General features: G+C 50.7%; 1 protein-coding gene across 1 annotated transcript in view; it reads right to left on the minus strand.

The window, feature by feature from the left end:
* IRS1 (insulin receptor substrate 1) overlaps positions 1 to 15,153 on the minus strand; it is a 63,529-nt gene extending 48,376 nt beyond the window's left edge. The window contains exon 1 of the mRNA XM_043578005.1: positions 10,257 to 15,153. Coding sequence (XP_043433940.1) covers positions 10,278 to 13,988 — 3,711 coding nt within the window. The 5' untranslated portion in view covers positions 13,989 to 15,153 and the 3' untranslated portion in view covers positions 10,257 to 10,277. The remainder of the gene's footprint in view (positions 1 to 10,256) is intronic.
* Between the last annotated feature and the right edge of the window lie 4,604 nt (positions 15,154 to 19,757).

Consider the following 19,757-nt stretch of genomic DNA (forward strand, 5'->3'; position numbering starts at 1 on the left):
GAGAGTCGCAAAAGTGGTGTAAGCAGAGCACTGAAAAGTACTTGTGCACTCCTGCCCCCTCTGGCTGCGGCTGGTTGCTCACCCAAGGACTGCTCGAACTTTGGGTTAGCTTGCTCTGGTTCAACCAACAGCAGGCACCAACGGTCAGCATCATCCACCAGACAAGTAAGGGAAACCACTGTAAACCAACCAGCCCTCGGCCAACCGTCCACCAACTGCAACCACAGGAGTTTACCCAGGTGAGACAGGAACTGCCCGGCTGAACGCAGCCCAGCTCCCCAGCCCTCAGGACTGGGATCTAACAAATGACAGATATCTTAAGGCAACAGGTCTTGGGGTGGTTTCTTACAGCTCAAATGATGCGTACACCTAATGAAGGCAAATGATGCATACACCTAAGAAATTAGCTTGCTTCCTATATTAAATTCTTTAACAGCTGTTTTAAAAATTCCTGCATGCTGTATTTCATCCCTCACTCCAGAGGATCTGGAAGAAAACCCGGTATTATTGCCTTTAGCATATTCTTATTAACAAGTCACCAAAAATGATAAAAAAATATTGGTAATTACGACTTAAATGTTATCTGTTCTCGTGTTCTCGAAAGTTTCTATTTTGTATCGAGAACTGCCCCTTCCTATTCATACCGTACCTGGACCACAATCAGGAAGGACATCAGCCATAAATGTGTCTAACCATTAGGCTGCCTCTCTGGTACAAAGTAGAGATTATCTCTGTCATACACACAGTGATACACATTTCCTCAGGAGACGGAACAGATTCCACTCACTTTCTCCAAAGTTACTAGGGGAGGAAATCACGAAAGCAATTTATTGTATTATTTACATGCGATTATGATGTCTAAAGTAACCTGCTCCCAGAATTTGAAGTGGTTTCCCCAATCTTTCAGACCATTCCAATAGAAAGTATTAATTCTTTTGAACTCTCACCAACAGGAGACCTGGGTGACCAGAAAGCCTTCAAAAGGATCGTTAACCTTTATAGTTAATCCTACCACACTATATTAAGAACTAGTTGTTCATTCCATTGGAGGGGGCGGGGAAATGCTGGCCAGCTACCATGGAAGTGCCCCGAGGAGAAAACAGAATAATAAAGACTTGCACTTTGAAGACTGAGACCCTTTTCCCTTCATAATCAATTTGCACAAATGCTTCAAAATCAGAAAAGCAGATCATTTCCTAACTAATGCTTTCCCTCCATCGCTGGGTTACACTAGATTATGCTTTTTATATTGCGTCCTGAAGAGTCACAAGAGGCAAGGAAAGTAAAGAGTACTTTTCTTTTTTCCTCTTAACAAAAAAGGCAGTGAGTCTCTTGTAAGAGGCATGCTCTCTGCTGTGTTCCTTCGGTGCAAAAACGGGGGATCTGAGCATGTTCTTCCATGGAAGACTTGGAGCAGTTGGGCATTTAACCAACCCCCTATTACTAAGCTTCAAAATTTATGAGCAGTTCATCTCTGGAAACATAAACAAAATCCAGCATTGATGGTGGCCTAGGGGAAGGCGACCTGGGGAGCAAGAGCAGGAGGGAAGCTTAGTTTTCACTTCATACCTTAAAAAAAACAAAAAAAAAAAATGTTTTCAACTGCTTGAAACTTAGAGCACGCGCACGAATTACCCACACCGACACTTTTTTTTTTTTTTTAAATAACGTGACTAGATCCGGCAAGCATTCCTAAGACTTGGTGGTCTTAAAAAAGAAATGCTTTTTTGTTCCTGTAAGAAACGACTCTAACCTTAAAAACAAATACGACTGCCCATCATCAAAGCAGAGAGAGTGCAAGGGAACACACGGAAGAAACAGCAAGGACAAAACCTCAAAGGAGATTATACTTCCAGCCAGAAGCAGGCACAGGAACCAGAGGTCAGAGGGTTAAAGCCTGTCACTACTAAAAATAAAAACCACCCACCCGAAGGGGGGGGGGGGAAGTCCTTGAATGATAGAACTTCGAAGACAAGACGGAAAGAAAAGACTTTTACAATTTCTTTTGCAGCCTCCACCTTCACCCCAGGCTTCGTAATGCGGCCCAACCTCCAGCAAGTCCTCATGAACTCTGGTCCCTGTAACACCTGCACCCCCTCTCCTGGCCGCTTCGCCTGCACAAAAGAGCCAAAGAGATCTTTCTCTTGCTTCTTGCTAATATTACGTTTGCCGGCTGAATATCCAAAAATGGGCCACTCTTCCAAATAGTTTCAACAGCCTTATAAGCTATTTAATTATGCTGGTGTTACTGCCAGCCAGGAAGGCAGGGTTAGAAGCGCTGAGAAAAGCATAATCCTTTGAGGTAGATGGGCACATTCACCCCGTAAGGCTATGAAAAATGCTGACTTTCATGGATTTCATGTTCTGAATCTTGTTTTTTGGTTTGTTTCTTTTCCCCCAGATAAGCTGTGCCGTAAGAAGTTTGGTAATTACTTGAACTGCCTTCACCACCTTTCCCCCCCCCCCTCCACTTTCATGGGTCCACTCCCATCGGCTTACAAGAAAATATGTGCTATTGGAACACCATCGGTGCTCAGTGGTGTATGTTGAGGAAAAGAGGGAGAGGGGCCAGCAAGAAAACATGGTCTGGGGCCTGTTAGGCCGAGGGCAGATCATGTATGTTGAGTTTGGGAGGTAGGCGGCCTCTGGTCTTGCACCAGAGAAGCTAAAGTTCTTCTGATTATCTCCACAATCCCTAAAATTTAAGGGTAAGTATGATTATTTTCTGGTATCCTAATGAGCCCTTCAAATAATTTGAAAAGGGAGCAAGGAAATGATCATGAGAGAATAAAAGACAAATAACAGTTGAAGACAGAGTAACTAATGAATATTTTGCAGACCTTTAACTGTCATATTTTTATAAATGTCTTTTCTCAAATTTGTGCCCACCTCGCATGGATTGTAACTTTCCTAAAAAGAAGCATCATGACTTTTTGTGCAAAATATAATTTGTTTGCCACACTATCCACGTTCACAGAAAAAAAAGGGGGGGGGATGTCTCTTTAATCATTTCAACAAACATAACACAACTATCAATTTCTCAAGATTAAGTGATACTGTTCATTCAGCAGCATGACCTAAATATGTCAGGGCGGATCAGAGAACTCGCATCCAAGTATTTTTTGGTCAATAGAAAACAAGGGGGAAAAGTTTATGAACTTGGGTTTACCGGCATCTTCTTTACAGCCCAACCAATTAGCATCCAATGTATGTGGGTTTGGCTCAAACAGGACCAGGAGTAAATGGCAGAAGGTACGACACAGAGTGGGGAACAAACAAACGAGCACACAAGGAATGGCAAAAGGAAAACAATGAATGCTCACTCAGTAAAACATTACTCAATAAAACATTCAGGGTGGGGGTAATAAAACCACAAAATTTCCTCTCCGCTTGAAGACAGATGCAATGATCCAATTAAAATTATAGCCTGACCCACATATTCAATTCCACTGCCATCATTAATGAAAATACAGAAAGAGGGTTGAAAAAGAAAAGCAGCCTTTTCAACATCAACACATCATTTTTAAAAGCTCTATTACTCAAAGATCACTGGCTCATTGAGGAAGCACAAATACCGTTTATCCAACCAACTCTATTTTAACAAACAGATTATAGCAGAGCCTGAAGCAAGAATATTATTAAAATGGGAAATGTTCCTTTCCCCATAGATGACAGTACCTTATACCCATCTAATCTATCTTTTCCTTTTTTCTGTGAATCAAGAACGGGCAAGATACTCCCATCTCCACCTTGCCAGACAAGAATGGAAGTAAGTAGATGATATTTCCTAGCTATCATTCAAAAAAGCTTTATGATAACTTTTTGGGGGGCAACTATTTCATTAGTTGGCAATTAGCATACTAATATTATATCCCATACCAATACTAGAATGTGATTCTGTTAAATTAAAATTCAACGTGATTACAACTTCTAAACATGTTTCAAGAACATTTTAAGAAGAGCTTTTAGAGTCTGACGCGTAGCTACGGACTCATAAGGAAATAATAAATCAAGTATATAATTGTAGATGTGGCAAAGAGGGTTGCAGAATCTTTAGGGTGAAACTGACTTCAAACTGAATTCACAAGACACTATTTTCCTTGAATACAATTTCCAGTAACTTTGTAACATGAGGAAATAATTGAGAGAATAGCTTTCTTTAAAACAAAACCTTGTATGGGGCGCCTGGGTGGCGCAGTCGGTTAAGCGTCCGACTTCAGCCAGGTCACGATCTCGCGGTCCGGGAGTTCGAGCCCCGCGTCGGGCTCTGGGCTGATGGCTCAGAGCCTGAAGCCTGTTTCCGATTCTGTGTCTCCCTCTCTCTCTGCCCCTGCCCCGTTCATGCTCTGTCTCTCTCTGTCCCAAAAATAAATAAACGTTGAAAAAAAAAAAACAAAACCTTGTAATTGTGAGGTGTCCCATTATCCTAAAGTTACCAACCCACCAAAATTAAAAAAAAAACCATTAATATACTATACAGCTAAGAAATATACATGATAAGTAGCAGAAGGATTGGAAAAGAGAACACACAAAAAAGCTAGATGACACTCAGGCTGCCAGCAAGAGAAATACGAGGCCTTTTCACACACCTAACAAGGCTGAAACAAAAAATTGTAAAAGATTTCCTATAGTCCTCACTTGCCCTCTCAGGTTTCCTCTCTGATACCTCACTGAAGGATTCGGACGGTACAAATGAGAAACACTATCCATAAGCAGACCACCCACATAAGAAGGGGTGATGTCCAAGAGAAGAAACAGAATAATGTCATAGGCATCGATTGGTTAAAGCTTGACCTGTACTGTGGGGTGGGATGCTTCCAACAGTTGACCTTGGGAGGCAAGAAACTAGCAGCCGACTTGCATTCCCACACACATTTGAGTTTTCAACAAGGAAAGAGGAGGAGGAGCCCAGTTCAGTCTAGAAAAGTTTCGAAAAATTGAGACTGGTGCAGTCTGGAGGTCTTGTCTTAAGGTCTGTTAAAATCTGCTCCCCTCCAAACCAGAAAGGTTAAAATAGGTCCTGAATCAAAACTATTAAGAGTGATCCAAAAGCCAGAACAGGACGAAACAGAATATTCTCATGCACTTCATTATGACCCATCAACAGCTTCTTCAGAAAGAATCCTCATTACAACTGACCCATTAAAGAATATCAGTTATTGTCTCCAAAATACTCCTATGTTTAGTGCTGCAAAGGAGGTCAGAATAATTTAGAACAAAACTCTCGAGTTACCGATGAGGAAATAGGTTCCGAGAAATTAAGTGACTTGCCCAAGGTCACTTAGCTAGTGAAGGGCACAGGCTGTGTTACAACCCAAGATCTCTGGCTTCCAGGAACTGGTTTTTCCATTCCATCATTGAAGATAGCATAATGCTATTTTCCAGAAATTTTGATAACCTCCTCACCACTCCGGGGGTGGGAGGGAGGAAGCAAGGGTCAGGGGAGACATGAACTTTTGAATTGCAAGTCCTTTATTGTAGGTAATATTGGAGATAGTCTTCATTGGGGGGGGGGGGCAATCAGAGAAACGACTACAATATATAGAATTTTTTATGGATTTTTTTTTTAACCTAAAATGCCACTTCAAGGAGAGCAGAGATTAATAAGATTGTTAGATGTTCAAAGTTTTCTGGAACAGAGAAACTCTCCCACAGCTCAGAACAGCATGAGGCATGGCATTTACATCAGGGCGGTGCTTCTTCCTTACATTTACACCTACGGAAAAAACGGCTGCCTTTGGGGCTTATGCTGCAGTGATGCATGAGGGATGCTGGCTGGTGAGAGGGGAAGGGGAGGGTTTCTTTTATTTTCCTTTATTTTAGAAAGGACAGATCTGAACACATTTTCCATCCCCTCAAGTAATATATCTCATATGCTGTTGGTTATGTGAGGGCCACAACACAAACCTAGCAAGCTTTAGGAAAGGTAGCCAGTCTCCCCTGATGATCTTTCACTGGAGCTGTCACTGGTCAAAAAAACAAATCTGGTTTTGAGAGCTTAAGCAGCGTTTCCCCCAACCTCAGTACCAAACCCTACCCAGGCCCTTGCAATGAATCTCTAGATTCTCATGATTTGCAAGCTATATCCGGCGTTTTCATTTCACTGGGAGCTCCCCTGGGCCTAGAAGGGTCAGTTTTTGTTGATCTTATCTGGCTCCATGCTTTTCGAACTGCAGCCGCTCGATATATAGTGTTGACCCTAATGCAATTTCCAGCCAAATGAGTTTTTCCTGAATGATTCCCCAAACAGTGCCAGCCACAGCACTTGTACTTCCTCCTCCGTTTTTTTCCCCCCTCCTTCCTCCCATTAGTAAGGGACGTAAATGTAAGAATCTTGAGCCAACCCAATCAATCCTACAACCACGTGCTCCTGGATTTCCAGACAGGAAGATGAAGGAACGTGGCGTCGTAGTAAACCGTAGTAAAGAGAGGAGGGAAACAAAATGGGGCATGTCACATGGTCATGGCCTGGATTTTTCTCAATTAAAAAAAAGAGGAAGTGTGTGTTTCCGGCCTCTGTCAGTGGGCTGGTTGGACTTTCTCATTCTTGGGATTCTGGGCTGGAGGCACGAATAAGACTGAGAGCATAACATCCTCCGGGCGTGGGGGGGGGGGGTGGCGGGGGGAGACACGCGCATTTGGCTCAGCTCCGCGGGCTCCAGAGGGAAGAGGTGGAGGGACAGAGGTAGACGACTGGCGCCCCCGATGCCCCAGCCCGCGGGCTACTGCGGAGACCCCGGACGGAGGCCCGAGCCCACCGCCCCCGCCCGACCCCCCGCTCGAGGCCCCACCCCGCGCCCTCCGCAGTACTGCCAATGCTCGCGCTGATTGGCTCTGGCGGGAGCCAATCCGCGCCCGTCCGCCCCGCCCACCCAGAGCCAGTCCTGCACCGAGGGGCCGGGGCTCAGCAGGCTCTCCCGACCACCACGCGGCCGGCGGGGCGGGGACGGGGCCAGGCAGCCCGGCGCCCCCAGGCGACCGGAGGTGGGCGGGGTGGGAGGTTTGTGAGGGCGGCCTCAGCCCCGCTGCAGATTCCCCAACCCCCGGCTCAAGGGGCTCGGAGGAGGGAGGGGAGCCAAGTGCCAAATAAATAGGGAGGAATGCAGGAAGCGGAGGTGACCCGGGAAACGGGAAAGTGCCAGAGCTGAGACGGTATGCGCCAGACAAAAAGGCCACACAGGGAGGGGAAGGGAAGGAGGGAGGAGGAGGGAGGTAGTCGTGGAGGTAGGAATCCTTGAAATCCCAAGGAAATGCAGTGAAAGAAAAGAAATGCTCCCCCCTCCCTTTTTTTTTGAAGGGATCATAACATAATGATCCAAAAAAGAAAAAAAAGGGGGGGGGACCTAAAAGGGGTGGCTTGGGTCTGTGCCTTTGCCAAAGCCTGATCTATGTGCCCTAGCTGCAGTTTCAAAACTAAAAAACAAATTGAAAAACTGGGCTGCTGTGTCCTTTCTGCCTTCTTTCTTGGGCTCTCAACCCACTCTCTGCAGAGTAGGCCACAAGGACTGCGAGATTCTGAAATGAGGCGCGCGCGCGCGCACACACACACACACACACACACACACACACACACAACAAGACAACGCCAGAAACAGGAAACAAGAGATGGGAAACAAAGAACAGGGGAGAAGGGGATGCCGGAAAACAACTAAAAACAGAACTCCGAGGAGACACAGGTTGACAAAACCCGGTAGCTGCCATGAGGTCAATCAGAAGGAAAACCACCAGTTCTGAGCTCCTGAGCTGCCTCACAAATGTTCTCCTTTAATAGAGAAAAATACTGGAGAAGCCGCAATGTTTAATAAAACGGGGAGGGGGGGGGTGAGGAGGAAGCGCGCCTCATTCCTTCCCAGTTTCGGGTTTTACCTGAGCAACAGCAAGGCAGGCAAAGACAGAAACTGCCGAGGGAGTTAGGAAAAGGATGTTTTCACAAAGCAGCATACTCATTCCTGGGAAAAGTTGTTTGCCAGGGGCGGGTCCGCTTTTGTGTTTCAGAGGAGAATGGACTGTCTTTAAACTCAACAGGGCAGAGGCAGGTGAGCAGAATTCACGATGGGAAGCGGGCCAAGCAGCATTCGGTGCCTCGCAGAAAACACACCCGCACACACCTCTCATCTCGCCATTTACATCGTACAATACGCACTGTCGAATTTTTCTGCCATGGTGCTGTGAAAGCATGGTGTGCTGCTACTCCCAGATTATTAGGGATATGACTATATGCATGTTCCAAAATATTATACTCTCCCTAAGAAAGCTCAGAAGATCGTTTGGCTTTGGTTGGTTGGTTTTTAAGGTGCCCTCCACGTAAAGGGGCTTGCATTTTAAAGCCCCTTGAAAAGATGAAAACTCTATTTGGTCATCAGTTTCTTTTAGAGCAAATATTATTTCTTCTACTCTACATAAAAAGAGACCGGTTCGACCGAAGAAAGCAGGTGAGGAGAATTTCTTCTTTCCTGTCCTCTTTCATCTCCCCTCTGGCCACAATGCTGGTTCTGCTGGGTTTTTTTCTTTTTTCCTTCAAACTCTCATTACTTTATAAATGAAACACTTTGCAGCATAAATGATTAAAGGATTAGAGGGGTCTTCCCCTAAGCATTTTTTTTTATAATTTAAAAATAACCAAAGTTTTTAACTGATGTTGATATATACAATTAAATCTCTCGTCTAGTGACTCATGAAAATAAAGGTTAAATACTGATCAAATAATGCTTTGTGTAATATATCCTCTAAAATCTTAGTCGGAATGTTTTTATATCTATGTCTTGTTCTAGAAAACAGAGAAGGATAGGGGTCAAATATTAGAGGCTGTTAGAATCAAGGAGACTGAGGCCACATGATAAGCAAATACCTATGAATAGAAACCCAATGCACAATTTCTTATGAATGGACACACATTACGAAGAATAATGCTTTTAAAAGCTCATTCTGTGAAGCATATATCAAAAAGACTATCACAAGATAATCAGTTCGTCAGAATAAAGTGTTTCCAAATGCTGGAAACTTCTACATTGCCAACTCATCACATTATTTGCAAACTGCACTCCTCTCTTCTTCCCACAATTATGACCACCAGAAAACAGGCTCAACAGAATGAAGGACAGGCTGATTTCCTATTACAAATGTTTTTCATTTTCAGTAGAGCCTTAGCCACAGAAGACGTAACAGGCTAAGTTTCCACATTTACTGAGGTGTCTACTCTTGCCTTTAAAGACCAACCAGAAATGCCCCCCAAACGAAGGCGCTTTAACATTCAATGCAAAATCAAACCAGACCCCTGCGCTCCCCTAGCTCAATACTCTTTCTCTTCCACACACAAAAAATGTTAAGTAATTTTACAGAAGATGTGCGGTAGTCCTCAAACGATCTGGGTGATGTCTCCCTGAGGCCTTTGCAAGAACAGACAACGGTAAGGCAGACACGCTGGGGTGAATTTCCATAACTCTTAACTAATAATGGGTCTCAGACACCAGCAGACTTCACTGCATACCCTGTATGAAAACAGCCATGCCTGTGAGGTGGTGGGTCGGTGTGTGAATAATATTTCACAAATCCTGGTTCGGGAACAAAAAGAGAATGTCACCCATAATGACTTTCTACAGAGAGTCACAAACAGGCAAGTATGTCTCTCTAAATATGGAAGCCTGAATAAGCTCTTCCTCCTGAATCGTTTTAGGGCAGCAGGAATAAAAATTGATGTTTCCACTGCTATTTATGTTGCCTTGGTATTGTGAAATCACAGAACTAAAGGACACGGAGCAACTTGATAAGATCACCCTGAAGAGCTCCAAGAAACTATCTCAAGTGGAGGGTTTGGTTTAGACCCTGTATTAACCAGTATTTTTTCGTCTGTTCCTTCTAGGGACTGACCTAAATATACAGTCAAAAGAAAACTTCAATAAAGAGAACAAGGTTCTTATATAGGGACTTCACAAGCCTCAGCACTGGTGTAGGGTATATATTTTTGAAAATCATACGGTTAAGTATTTCACTTGGGAACCTCAAATGAAAAAGGCCTCCTGGGCCGCTGTTCCAACAGGTTTATTTGACCACCAGCCAAGTGTCATGGGGGGGGGGGGGCGGGGGGGGGGGAGGGGGGAGAGTACACCTTGTGTGCCCTAACCTCTCCCATCCTGGGAATGCATCCCCTAAGGAAGCAGTGGGAAGGAGAGGAAAAGGGGCCTAGGCAAAGAGGAAGAGAATTCCAGCACAGGGTTCAAAGCGGTTTTGTCTTCTGACTTTGTCACCATGAAACGCACCTGCTGTGATGTCCAGTCGAGCTACTGGAGGTCCTCTGGCTGCTTCTGGAAACTGATGCTGGCATAGGCGCTTAAATCCTCGCTGGAGCGGCGGGTGGAGCTGCCCTCGCTGCTGCCCAGAGGCTGATGAGGGGGCGGGGGCGGGGGCGGCTGTGGTTGAGGGGGGCGCTCCTGAGGGCGCTGTTTGAAGTCCTTGACCAAATCCAGGTCTATGTAGTTAAGCCCGTTCTCCAAACCCCCGGCGGCCCCGCACACTTGGGCCGGCTCCTTGGGGGCTCCCCCGAGCTCCCCAGGCCTCAGCCACACGTTCTCGAAGGAAGCCGAACTGTGGCGTTTCACCTCCTCGGCGCTGCCGTTGCCACCACCGCTGCCCCCTCCTGCAGCGCCCCCTCCGAAGGGCACCGTATTGCCCGCCCGGGTGGCACTGGGTGTCGAGGAGAAGGTCTCAGAGCTGTGCCGCCTCCGGCACCCTTGCGGGTCCGCACGGATCACTTTGGCACTCTGGTTCCGGTTGGGGCTGAGGTTCACCCTGGTGAAGGCGCTCATGCCTCCGGGTCCCTGCGGGCCCCCCAGCAGGGAAGAGCGGGCCACCAGCTCCCCTGCTTTTTGAGGCGCAGTGGGGGAAGCCGAGGCCGCGGAGGATGAGGAGGGAGCCGCGGCCGTGGCCCCCGGAAGGCTCGCCTCCTCCACAACGAGGCCTGTCCGCATGTCAGCATAGCTGATGGGGGCAACTGGTGAGGTGTCCACATAGCTCTGACCGGGACAGCCCATCTGCATGGTCATGTAGTGACCGCGGCTGCTGGGCACGGCCCGGGTGGGCCTGCACACGCTGGCCGCCCCAGGAGGTGTGGGGCCCACTCTGCCTGGCTGGCCCCCGGCACCCTCCTGCCAGGTGGCCCTCCTGCCCGGCCCCAGGTCCATGTTCATGTACTCTTCAGTGCCAGTCTCTTCCTCTCTGGGGGCTGGCTGGAGCTGGGATGGGCACCTGACCGAAGGCGAGCCGCGGGAAGCCACGGGACCAGATAAGTAGCCCGGCTGATCCCCCCCAAACTCAATATTCACATATTCCCCTGGGCTCTTGGGCTCCGGAGGGTGCAGCAGCGGGGGCTGTGGCTGCTGCTCTCGGACCCGAGGTAAGGTGCTGGCCTTGGGATCCCCCAGGGACAGCCTCGTGGGCCGAGCCAGGCGGCTGTTGGTCTGGGCAGCTGTGTCCACCTTTCGAGGCAGATGGGGCTGCAGGACCTGATGGTGGATGTGCGGGAGGCCAGAGTCGGCCCTGACCCCACAGTACCCGCCGCCCAGGCTGTCGCTGCTGGTAGAGGAGGAGGAATCTTCTGCGGTGGCGGCATAGAGAAGGCGACCAGAGCTGGAGGAAAGGCGGAGGTGCTGGTGCCGGGCACTCTCCTCCAGCTCCCCGGGGCGCTGGGTGTGCTTAAAGGACCTTGGCAACGAGTAGTAGGAGAGGACTGGCTTGTGCTGGGGGTCCTCCGGGCCGTAGTAGCAGTCGGAGGGGCTGCTGGTATTGGAGTCCCCCACCGGCGACATGTTTATGTAGTCACCAGTACAAGACAAGAGCTTGCCGCCACCACTCTCTACGGGGAGTTTGGGATGTGGCAGAGCGTGAGGGTGGTGGCTCCCGACCCCGACCCCGTTGGTCCACAGCTTCCCGTAGCTGCTCCCAGAGGGGGCGGCGCCGCTGCCGCTGCTGCTGGGCCCACCTCCGATGTCAGGAGAGCAGCTGCCGCTAGGGGACATCATCATGTAGCCATTGGGGTCCACCCTCTGGGGATGGCGCCTGATGGGGTTGATGATCTGCTGTGGCGCAGACACGCTCTTGGGGCTCATGGGCATGTAGTCCCCGCTGCCCTTGCGGCTGCTGGGCACTGGGGCCACTCCTGGGGACATGGGCATGTAGCCATCATCAGTGTGGAGAGAGGAGGTGTCTGGGCGGTGGTGGCCCCGGTGCACCTCCAGACCCTCCTCGGGGTAGGAGTGGGTGGGCACGAAGGCGGAGTGCCGGTAGCCGGGCAGGCGGCCTCCGCTGCCACCTCCTGGCGGGTAGGCAGGCATCATCTCCGTGTACTCCTCAATGGAAGCCACCGAGGACTGCGATGGGGTCTTCTGGTGGGAAATGGTAGGGGACGTGCCGGCCGAGTGAGTCCGCTTTCGGAACCGATTATCCAGATCGGCTGCACTAGCTCCTTCATCCCCGGCCAGGGCTGGGCTGGTGCCCAGGCCGGCCCCGGCGACGTAGCGGTGACCATTGCCACCCCGAGGCAAAATGTAGTGACCATTGGGGGCGGTGAGGGTGGAGGATCCTTTGCCTCCCATGCAGATGTAGTTGCTCAGCTCCTCCTCCCCGCGGGCCGGTGGGGTGTGGCCCAGGGAATCCGGGGTGACACTGCGGAAGGAACTTCGGAAATCGCAAGGACTGGAGCCGTACTCATCCGAGGAGATGAAACCGCCATCGCTGGGGGAACCGGACACAGAAGCACTAGAGCGCCGGGGGAAGAGGCAGTCCGAGGTGGAGCCGTGGCCACTGGTGCTGCTGGACGACAGACTGACCGGGCTGGTGGCAGAAGGCGAGCAGCGGGACGAAGGCATGGGGATGGAGCGGCTGTGGTTGAGGGGCGGGTGCAGCCGGGAGCTGCCGCGATGCCGGTGCGCGTGCGTCCTGTTGGTGCTAGGACTCACGGGGCTGCCGTCCACCGAGGCCGGGCGGGACATGGTGCCCTCGCCGTCGCTGGACGCGCGCACGCGGAAGGAGCCCTGCTTCCCGCCCACCATGCTGGCCGGAGAGGTGGCGGTGATGCTCTCGGTGCGAGAGCGGCGGGTCAGCCCCACCTGGCTGGGTGGCGGGTTGTTGAGGTGGTGCCTGCGCAGGGGGACGCTGATGGGGTTGGAGCAGTTGGAGGAGGACTGGCTCTTACTCCGAGGACGGAACTCGTCGCTCATGGCCCGCATGGCCTCCAGGATTGTCTCGTGCATGTTCTGGGCCACCACAGAGTCATCCACCTGCATCCAGAACTCCCCAGGTCCCGTCACCGCGGAACGGCCCACTTCGATGAAGAAGAAGTTCTCGGAGTGGCCGCAGCGTCTGATGTTCATCAGCTGCAGCACCACGGCCGCCGCCTCCGAGTTCAGCTTCACGAAGCTGATGGTCTTGCTGGTCAGGCAGAGACGGTAGATGCCAATCAGGTTCTTTGTCTGACCCAGGCCCTTGGGTTTCAGGATCACCTGCCAGACCTCCTTGAACGCAGGTCCTGGGGGCACATCCCCGTAGCTCAAGTCCTCCCCAGCCTCGCCGAGGCCCGAGCTGCCACTGCAGCTGCCCCCGCCGCCTCCTGCCCCGGGGGCCGCGGCCCCGTCGTGGTGGCTCTTGGCCCGGTTGTGCAGCTGCAGGAGGGCCTGGTACCAGCTGTCCTGCTCCGCCTCGCTGTCCGCCGCGATGGCAAAGTGCTCGTCCCGGGTGTAGAGGGCCACCAGGTGCTTGTTCTTGGAGTCCGCCCGCTTGTTGATGTTGAAGCAGCTCTCCAGGGGGATCGAGCGTTTGGGGGCGCTCGACTTGTGCCGCCACTTCTTCTCGTTCTCGTAGTACTCGAGGCGCGCCGGGCCCCCCGCCTCGCTGGCCGCCCGCAGCACGAAGAAGCGCTTGTGCATGCTCTTGGGTTTGCGCAGGTAGCCCACCTTGCGCACGTCCGAGAAGCCTTCGGTCTCCGGAGGGCTCGCCATGCTGCCGCTGCCGCCGCCGCCGCCGCCGCCGCCGCCGCCGCCGCCGCCGCCGCCGCCGCCGCCGCCGCCGAGGAGAGGGAGGCGCCGAAAAACAACCGGGTGGGGGGCGGAGGCTCCTCGCCGCGGCCCCGCACATGCAAACAGGGCTGGAGGCGGCAGAACCCCCGACTCCAAACACCACGCCGCCGCCCGCGCCGGGGAGGGGCAGCCTAAGGGGGACGCAGCGGCTGCGCCAAGGAGGTGGCCCCGGCCGGAGTTTACGGGCGTTTCATGCCCTGGGGGGGAGGCAGTGCGTCCGGCGCTAGTGCAGCCCGGATCCTCCGAGAGCCAAGTCTCCTCGCAGCCGCCGCGGCCGGGAAGGAGCGAAGATGCATCTCTCGCCGCCCGGGCTGGAGTCTGGCGCAGGCGGGCGGCGGCGGCGGCCAGGGGTCCCCGCGTTGCCCCTCCAGGCGCGCGCGCCTTCCCTCCTGAGTTCCCCTCTGGAAGTAGCGATTCCCGAGGCAAATTAAATATCCTTGGGCAGGGGGAGGCGAGCTGCCAAGTCCCAACGTTGCACGGGGTTCTCCCTCCTCCTCCTCCTCCTTCGCCTCCTCCTCCGCCTCCTCCCACCCCCCAACCGCCCCGCCGCCACCAGCCGCCCAAATACCAGCTCAATCGCAGAGACCGCGGCGCTGCGGCTGTTGCTGCTGCTGCTGCTGCCGCCCGCGGACGGGTCCGCTGCAGCCCCCATTCGGGCCCATCTCGGCGGACGGAGAAAGTGCCTTTTCCACGCGAAACGCTACTAGGCGGCCGAGGGAGCTGGGGACGCGCCGGAGGGACAGGCTCATCCCTGCCCCTCGCTCCAGTCGGCAGGGGAGGAGGGGAGGGGACGAGGGCGGGAGGCAAAGGGGGAGGTTTGGGAAGGAGTCGGGGAAGACGCCTCTTCCCCGGGAGGCGCTGCCTCTGCAGTTACTTCTCCCCTCCTCCCTCCTCCTCCTCCTCGGAGAGTTGCCGAGAGCCCCAACCAAAACAAGCGGCGGCGTCTGGCTCTGCGCGCCGGCCCCCGCCGACCGCGCCGCCGTCTCACTCGGAGGAGAAAAACACGTGACGGAGCCTCCGCGCTCCGCAGCCCGGCCGCCGCCGCCGCCGCCGCCGCCGCCGCCGCCGGGAGGCTCCCGCCCGGGTCTCTACATTCCCGGCCGAGCCCGCCCCGCGCCCGCCCCTCTCCGCCCCCCGGCAGTGCCGCAGCGGCGCCCGCGCTGGGCCCCGGCGCAGCGCTCGGGCAGCGCCCCTGCGCGGCCGCCCGCCCTGGCGCAGAGCCGTCCTCGCCGCGTGCCACCCAGGGCGCCCCCGGCCCGCAGGAATCCCCGCCGAGGGTGCGGGCGGGTGTGTTTGGGTGGCTACCCGAAAGCACGAGGGGAGTCTGGGAAAACGGCGGCGGGGGGGCGAGCTCGGGAAGACGCAGGAGTGAGGGTGGGGGGCGGCGGGGGGGGGGGGGGGACTGCGGCTACGGGGCCCTGAGTGGGAGGACCCAGGGAGGAGGGGGCGCCGGAGCTGGGCTAGATCTTACCTAACAGGTAAGATCGACCCCTCGAGAGGGTGGCTTCTGGTCAAGCCTCTTTCCTCCAGAAAATAGAGAAGCCAGACTTTGGTTTCACAGTGATAGGCCACGGTGAGGAAATCTGTATTTTTATAAGGTCTTCTAAGGGACTTCTGGGCCGGCCTTCCACCTTGGAATCCCCGAAACCACTGCAGGGAGAGGTACCTCGAAGGGACAGAGGGACGCCCAAGGGCATTTACTGGGGGATTCTGGTCACTCCAAATGAGAAGAGGGATCCGGGTAGGGTGTTCGAAACCCAGCGCTGTGGGGTTACTGCTGAGGAACTGGGGGAGAAAAAATGTAAATATCGCGGCTTCCCCCTACCTCCTTCCTAGCGAGGGGGCGGGGATTCACGGGGGTGAAGGGGGGGCGAGAAAACGAAGACGTCCTTTATCATATTCCGAAATGTGTCTGTGTTTTAAAAAGGAGGTTAGGGACCTACAGAGGGTTCACAAGGCCCAAACCCTACTGTGTAAATATTGGCTTAAGTGTTTGTTTCACGCACGGTATCCATCCACACCCATTGAACCACCCCATAAAATTTTTACCCTTGACCACAAGGATAATCGGGAGAAAACAAGGATCCTGCCAGCTCAACGCTACGGGGAAAATGGGTACTTCGTGAGTAGAAGAGGTCAGCATCCTGGATTTGCTTGCGTAGTCTTACAGTTACCTTGGGGTCTCCGTCTCACCACATGCCAACGCTCCCCAAAGTTGTTTGTGTGAGCTGACCTATGAACAAGCAGTTTGTCCCTTGCTCGCCCGGCTGGCATTGAGAACCCTACAAAGATGACGTTTGTCATTCAGGGTAACGCTGTCTTAATTATCCACCCCGTTCCTGGCCGGTGTGGGGTTTCCGCCCCCTCTCCACGCCGGAGACCCTCCTCTGCCTCCAGCTCGCAGACACTGCGGGATGCTCGCGGGGAAACGCAGCAGTGGAAGCGCTGGGCATGCTCAATGGCCCGGCCGGCTGGGCCGCGGCGGAGCGCGCCTGGGCCTAGAGCTGGGGTGAGGGGCGGGGGCTGTTTCCAGGGGAAGCCTGCTGATTGGTAGGGCTGCCTGTCTTTCAAGCCTTGCATAGCAGGAGGGGAGGTGGGGACAGAGGGTGAGGGTACCAAGGTAGGTTGCAAAGCGTAGTAAGAGAGAGAGAAAGAGAGAGAGAGAACCATAGGCGCCATTCAGTGGCGTAAGGTATGTAAGTTGGGAGACCCGGCATCTGCGGAAGCCTGGGAGCTTCTCATTTCTCCTCGTACCTTCACGTTCCCTGCCATCATGCAGGCTCATCTAAACCTGGTTAATCTGTAATTTGTGTACACACTGTTGAATTGAAAGCCCGCCCTTCTCTCCCTCTGACAGCTTGGTGATGAGGGCACACGTGCCCACTACAGCAAAGCTATAAATAGCAGATATTTGGTAATGAGGCTGCAGCGACGGGGACCGGGATTCTGGGGGCACAGCTTGCTTCCTGGGGAACAGGGAAGGGGGGGTGCGGAGCAGGGAAGCCTGAAGTTCATAGCAAAGTGTAATTGTGTGGGCTTTTACCCTTGGCAAGAAAAAAGTGAGACGAAAGGGTTATTCGTTAGTAACATAATCTAAGGCCAAAGGGCTTTTTGCAAGTTTGATGGTTAGCGCGGGGTGGGACTGGAGGGTATTTATCATTTTGTAGGAAAATCATCCAAATCCATAGAATTTTACTTTTCAAATGATCCTCTTCCTTTCCCCACCTCCCTTCCCCCCAAAAGCTAAATAAAGGAAATACGCCTTTGTGGAAAACAAAATACTCTTTCCTAAAAGGAGGAGAAAGCCAGAAGATCAATTTAATTGCAAATAAATATTCTGCCCTAACCTTCACAGAAAGGTTTGATTTTAATCATATGAAACAAATTATTACATAATAGTATAAAAGCTTTTTTGTCTTAATGAGAAATGATTTCTGCCTTAAAAATTGAATTTCAGTGGCTAAAACTTCTATGAAAATCATGACATAAGCCAGATTGCTGCGACAAATTCCATTCAGACCAGCAGGTTTCAGGTGGAAGGTTACTGGTGTTCACGGGATGTTATTGCCATTTCTTCCTATTTGCTGATTTTTTTTTACTACCAACGTTAAAAATGGTTAATATTTATTAGAATTGTACTATAGTAAGTTCATTTGTTCTTCACATTTTTTTTTTTTTATTAATGGGTTGAGATTACTCTGGAAATGCACATTTGGTTCATATAAGATACAGAATAGAAAGAGATGCTTTTGCGGAATCTAAGTAATTTGGAGCAGGTACAAGTATTATTTTGTCACTGTACGTGCTAAATTAGTCTTGTGGCGTACTGTAATGAAATAACACTGTATGAAAAATTCAGCTCTAGCTGAAAATTCACAGAAACCAAAAAGCAACCCTATTACCGAATATGTTGCTCAATGCTGCCATCTATAGGATAGTTAGAGATGAGTTGTGTGGTAGACTAGAGTGCATTTTAAAACTAAGAGCTGAAATGGTTCATCTAAACACGGGAACAGTTGTGTTGATATTCACAAATGCAGTGACGATTCCAGGAGCTAAAACTTCACATGCCATGGATGCACTATTGGGCAATATGTCTACACTTAGCTTGAAATGAAAATATTGGTCTATGTGTAATGCTATCAGGGACATCGTAAAAACTTCGTAAATTATTACCTATGTCCCTAAAGTGATCTCTAAGTATAAACTTATTTTGGTTATGAATTAATCTGCTATAAATTAAACATTTTCTATATTGTCAACATAGAGAAGTATAAGTCAGTGTCAGAAATAACAGAAATTAGATTTGAATGGGCTGAAACTACAACTAACTGACAATTAGAAAGCATTTAGTATTTCCTATATCAGAACATGTTCTGCTTAAGAGAAATAGCTCACAGGGAAGCCTGGGTGGCTCAGTCGGTTAAGGGTCCAGCTTCGGATCAGGTCATGATCTTGCCATCCTTGAATTCCAGCCAGCGTCGGGCTCTGTGCTGACAGCTCAGAGCCTGGAGCCTACTTTAGATTCTGTGTCTCCTTCTCTCTCTGTACCTCTCCTCTCTCTCTCTCTCTCTCTCTCAAAAGTAAATAAGCATTAAAATTTTTTTAAAAAAAGAGAAATAGCTCACAACTGGAGGAGCTGTTTAAATAGTCATCTCTAAAATTTTGGCCATTTAGAATAATGCTTGAAGGAAAATAAAAACTTGCAGATTTTCTCATTTTAATGTCTATTTTTAAGATAGCTTAATAGTAACAAATATTTGAATACCTTCTCTTCAAGGCAGTATAAAATATATAAAAAGAGCTTCTTACAGCTTTGATGGGATAATAAGAGATACAAGATAATGATGAGTGATACCTAAAGTCCTATGTACGTATGTTAAATGTCAAATAAGAAGTATTTACTTAGAGCAGATGGAGACCATGGTAGATGAAATATCTAAATAAATCTTTGTGAAGGAGAGAAGCCTTAAGCTTGAACTTGAAGGGTGGCTATCACTCAGGTAAGTGATAGGCATTTTTTTTTTTTTTCTGTTCAGGTGCTAGGGTCACCTCTTTGGTCAGGCATTAAGCAGGGCACTGAAGATTTAGATTCCTGAGATATGATCCTGCCCACAGAAAGCTTACAGTGAAGGTGGGGGACGAATTAATACAATTCCAGAGCACTGTGATCTCGTGAAAAAGTAGGCACAGGGCAAACAATATCCCATGTCAGCCTATTGGCCTCTGATTTAAAAGTCATCAATCACAAATGGTATGATTTGGGAGCCTGGAGATGCCCCTCCCCTTAATAACCTTGTTCTCGTGATTAAAATCTCTCATCCTTTCAGATTAAAAAAAAAAATGTGAGGTAGGGAAATTGAAAGTGAGCTGGAAAGTGACATTTGGCTCGAGAATCTGCAAGATCAATGCTTCTCAAATCTGATGGTGTTTGTAAAGTGCAGGTTCTGATTCAGAAGGTCTAGGGCAGGCTGATGTCCTACATTTTTGACATACTCCCAGTGACACCATTTCTGCCGGGTCCATGCGGGTACCATCTTTTCTGTGACACAGTTTCAGATGACTGACGATTGGCTGAAAGGCACAACAATATGCTGCTGTGAAAGGCAAGTACTTGCATTTCAGTATTATATACATTCCAAGAGAACACAGCAATGAAAATTCTACTTAACTGAGGCATTATTGCATTGG

This window comes from Prionailurus bengalensis, chromosome C1 (assembly GCF_016509475.1).
Source record: "Prionailurus bengalensis isolate Pbe53 chromosome C1, Fcat_Pben_1.1_paternal_pri, whole genome shotgun sequence".
In the NCBI taxonomy this organism is placed as follows: Eukaryota; Metazoa; Chordata; class Mammalia; order Carnivora; family Felidae; genus Prionailurus; species Prionailurus bengalensis.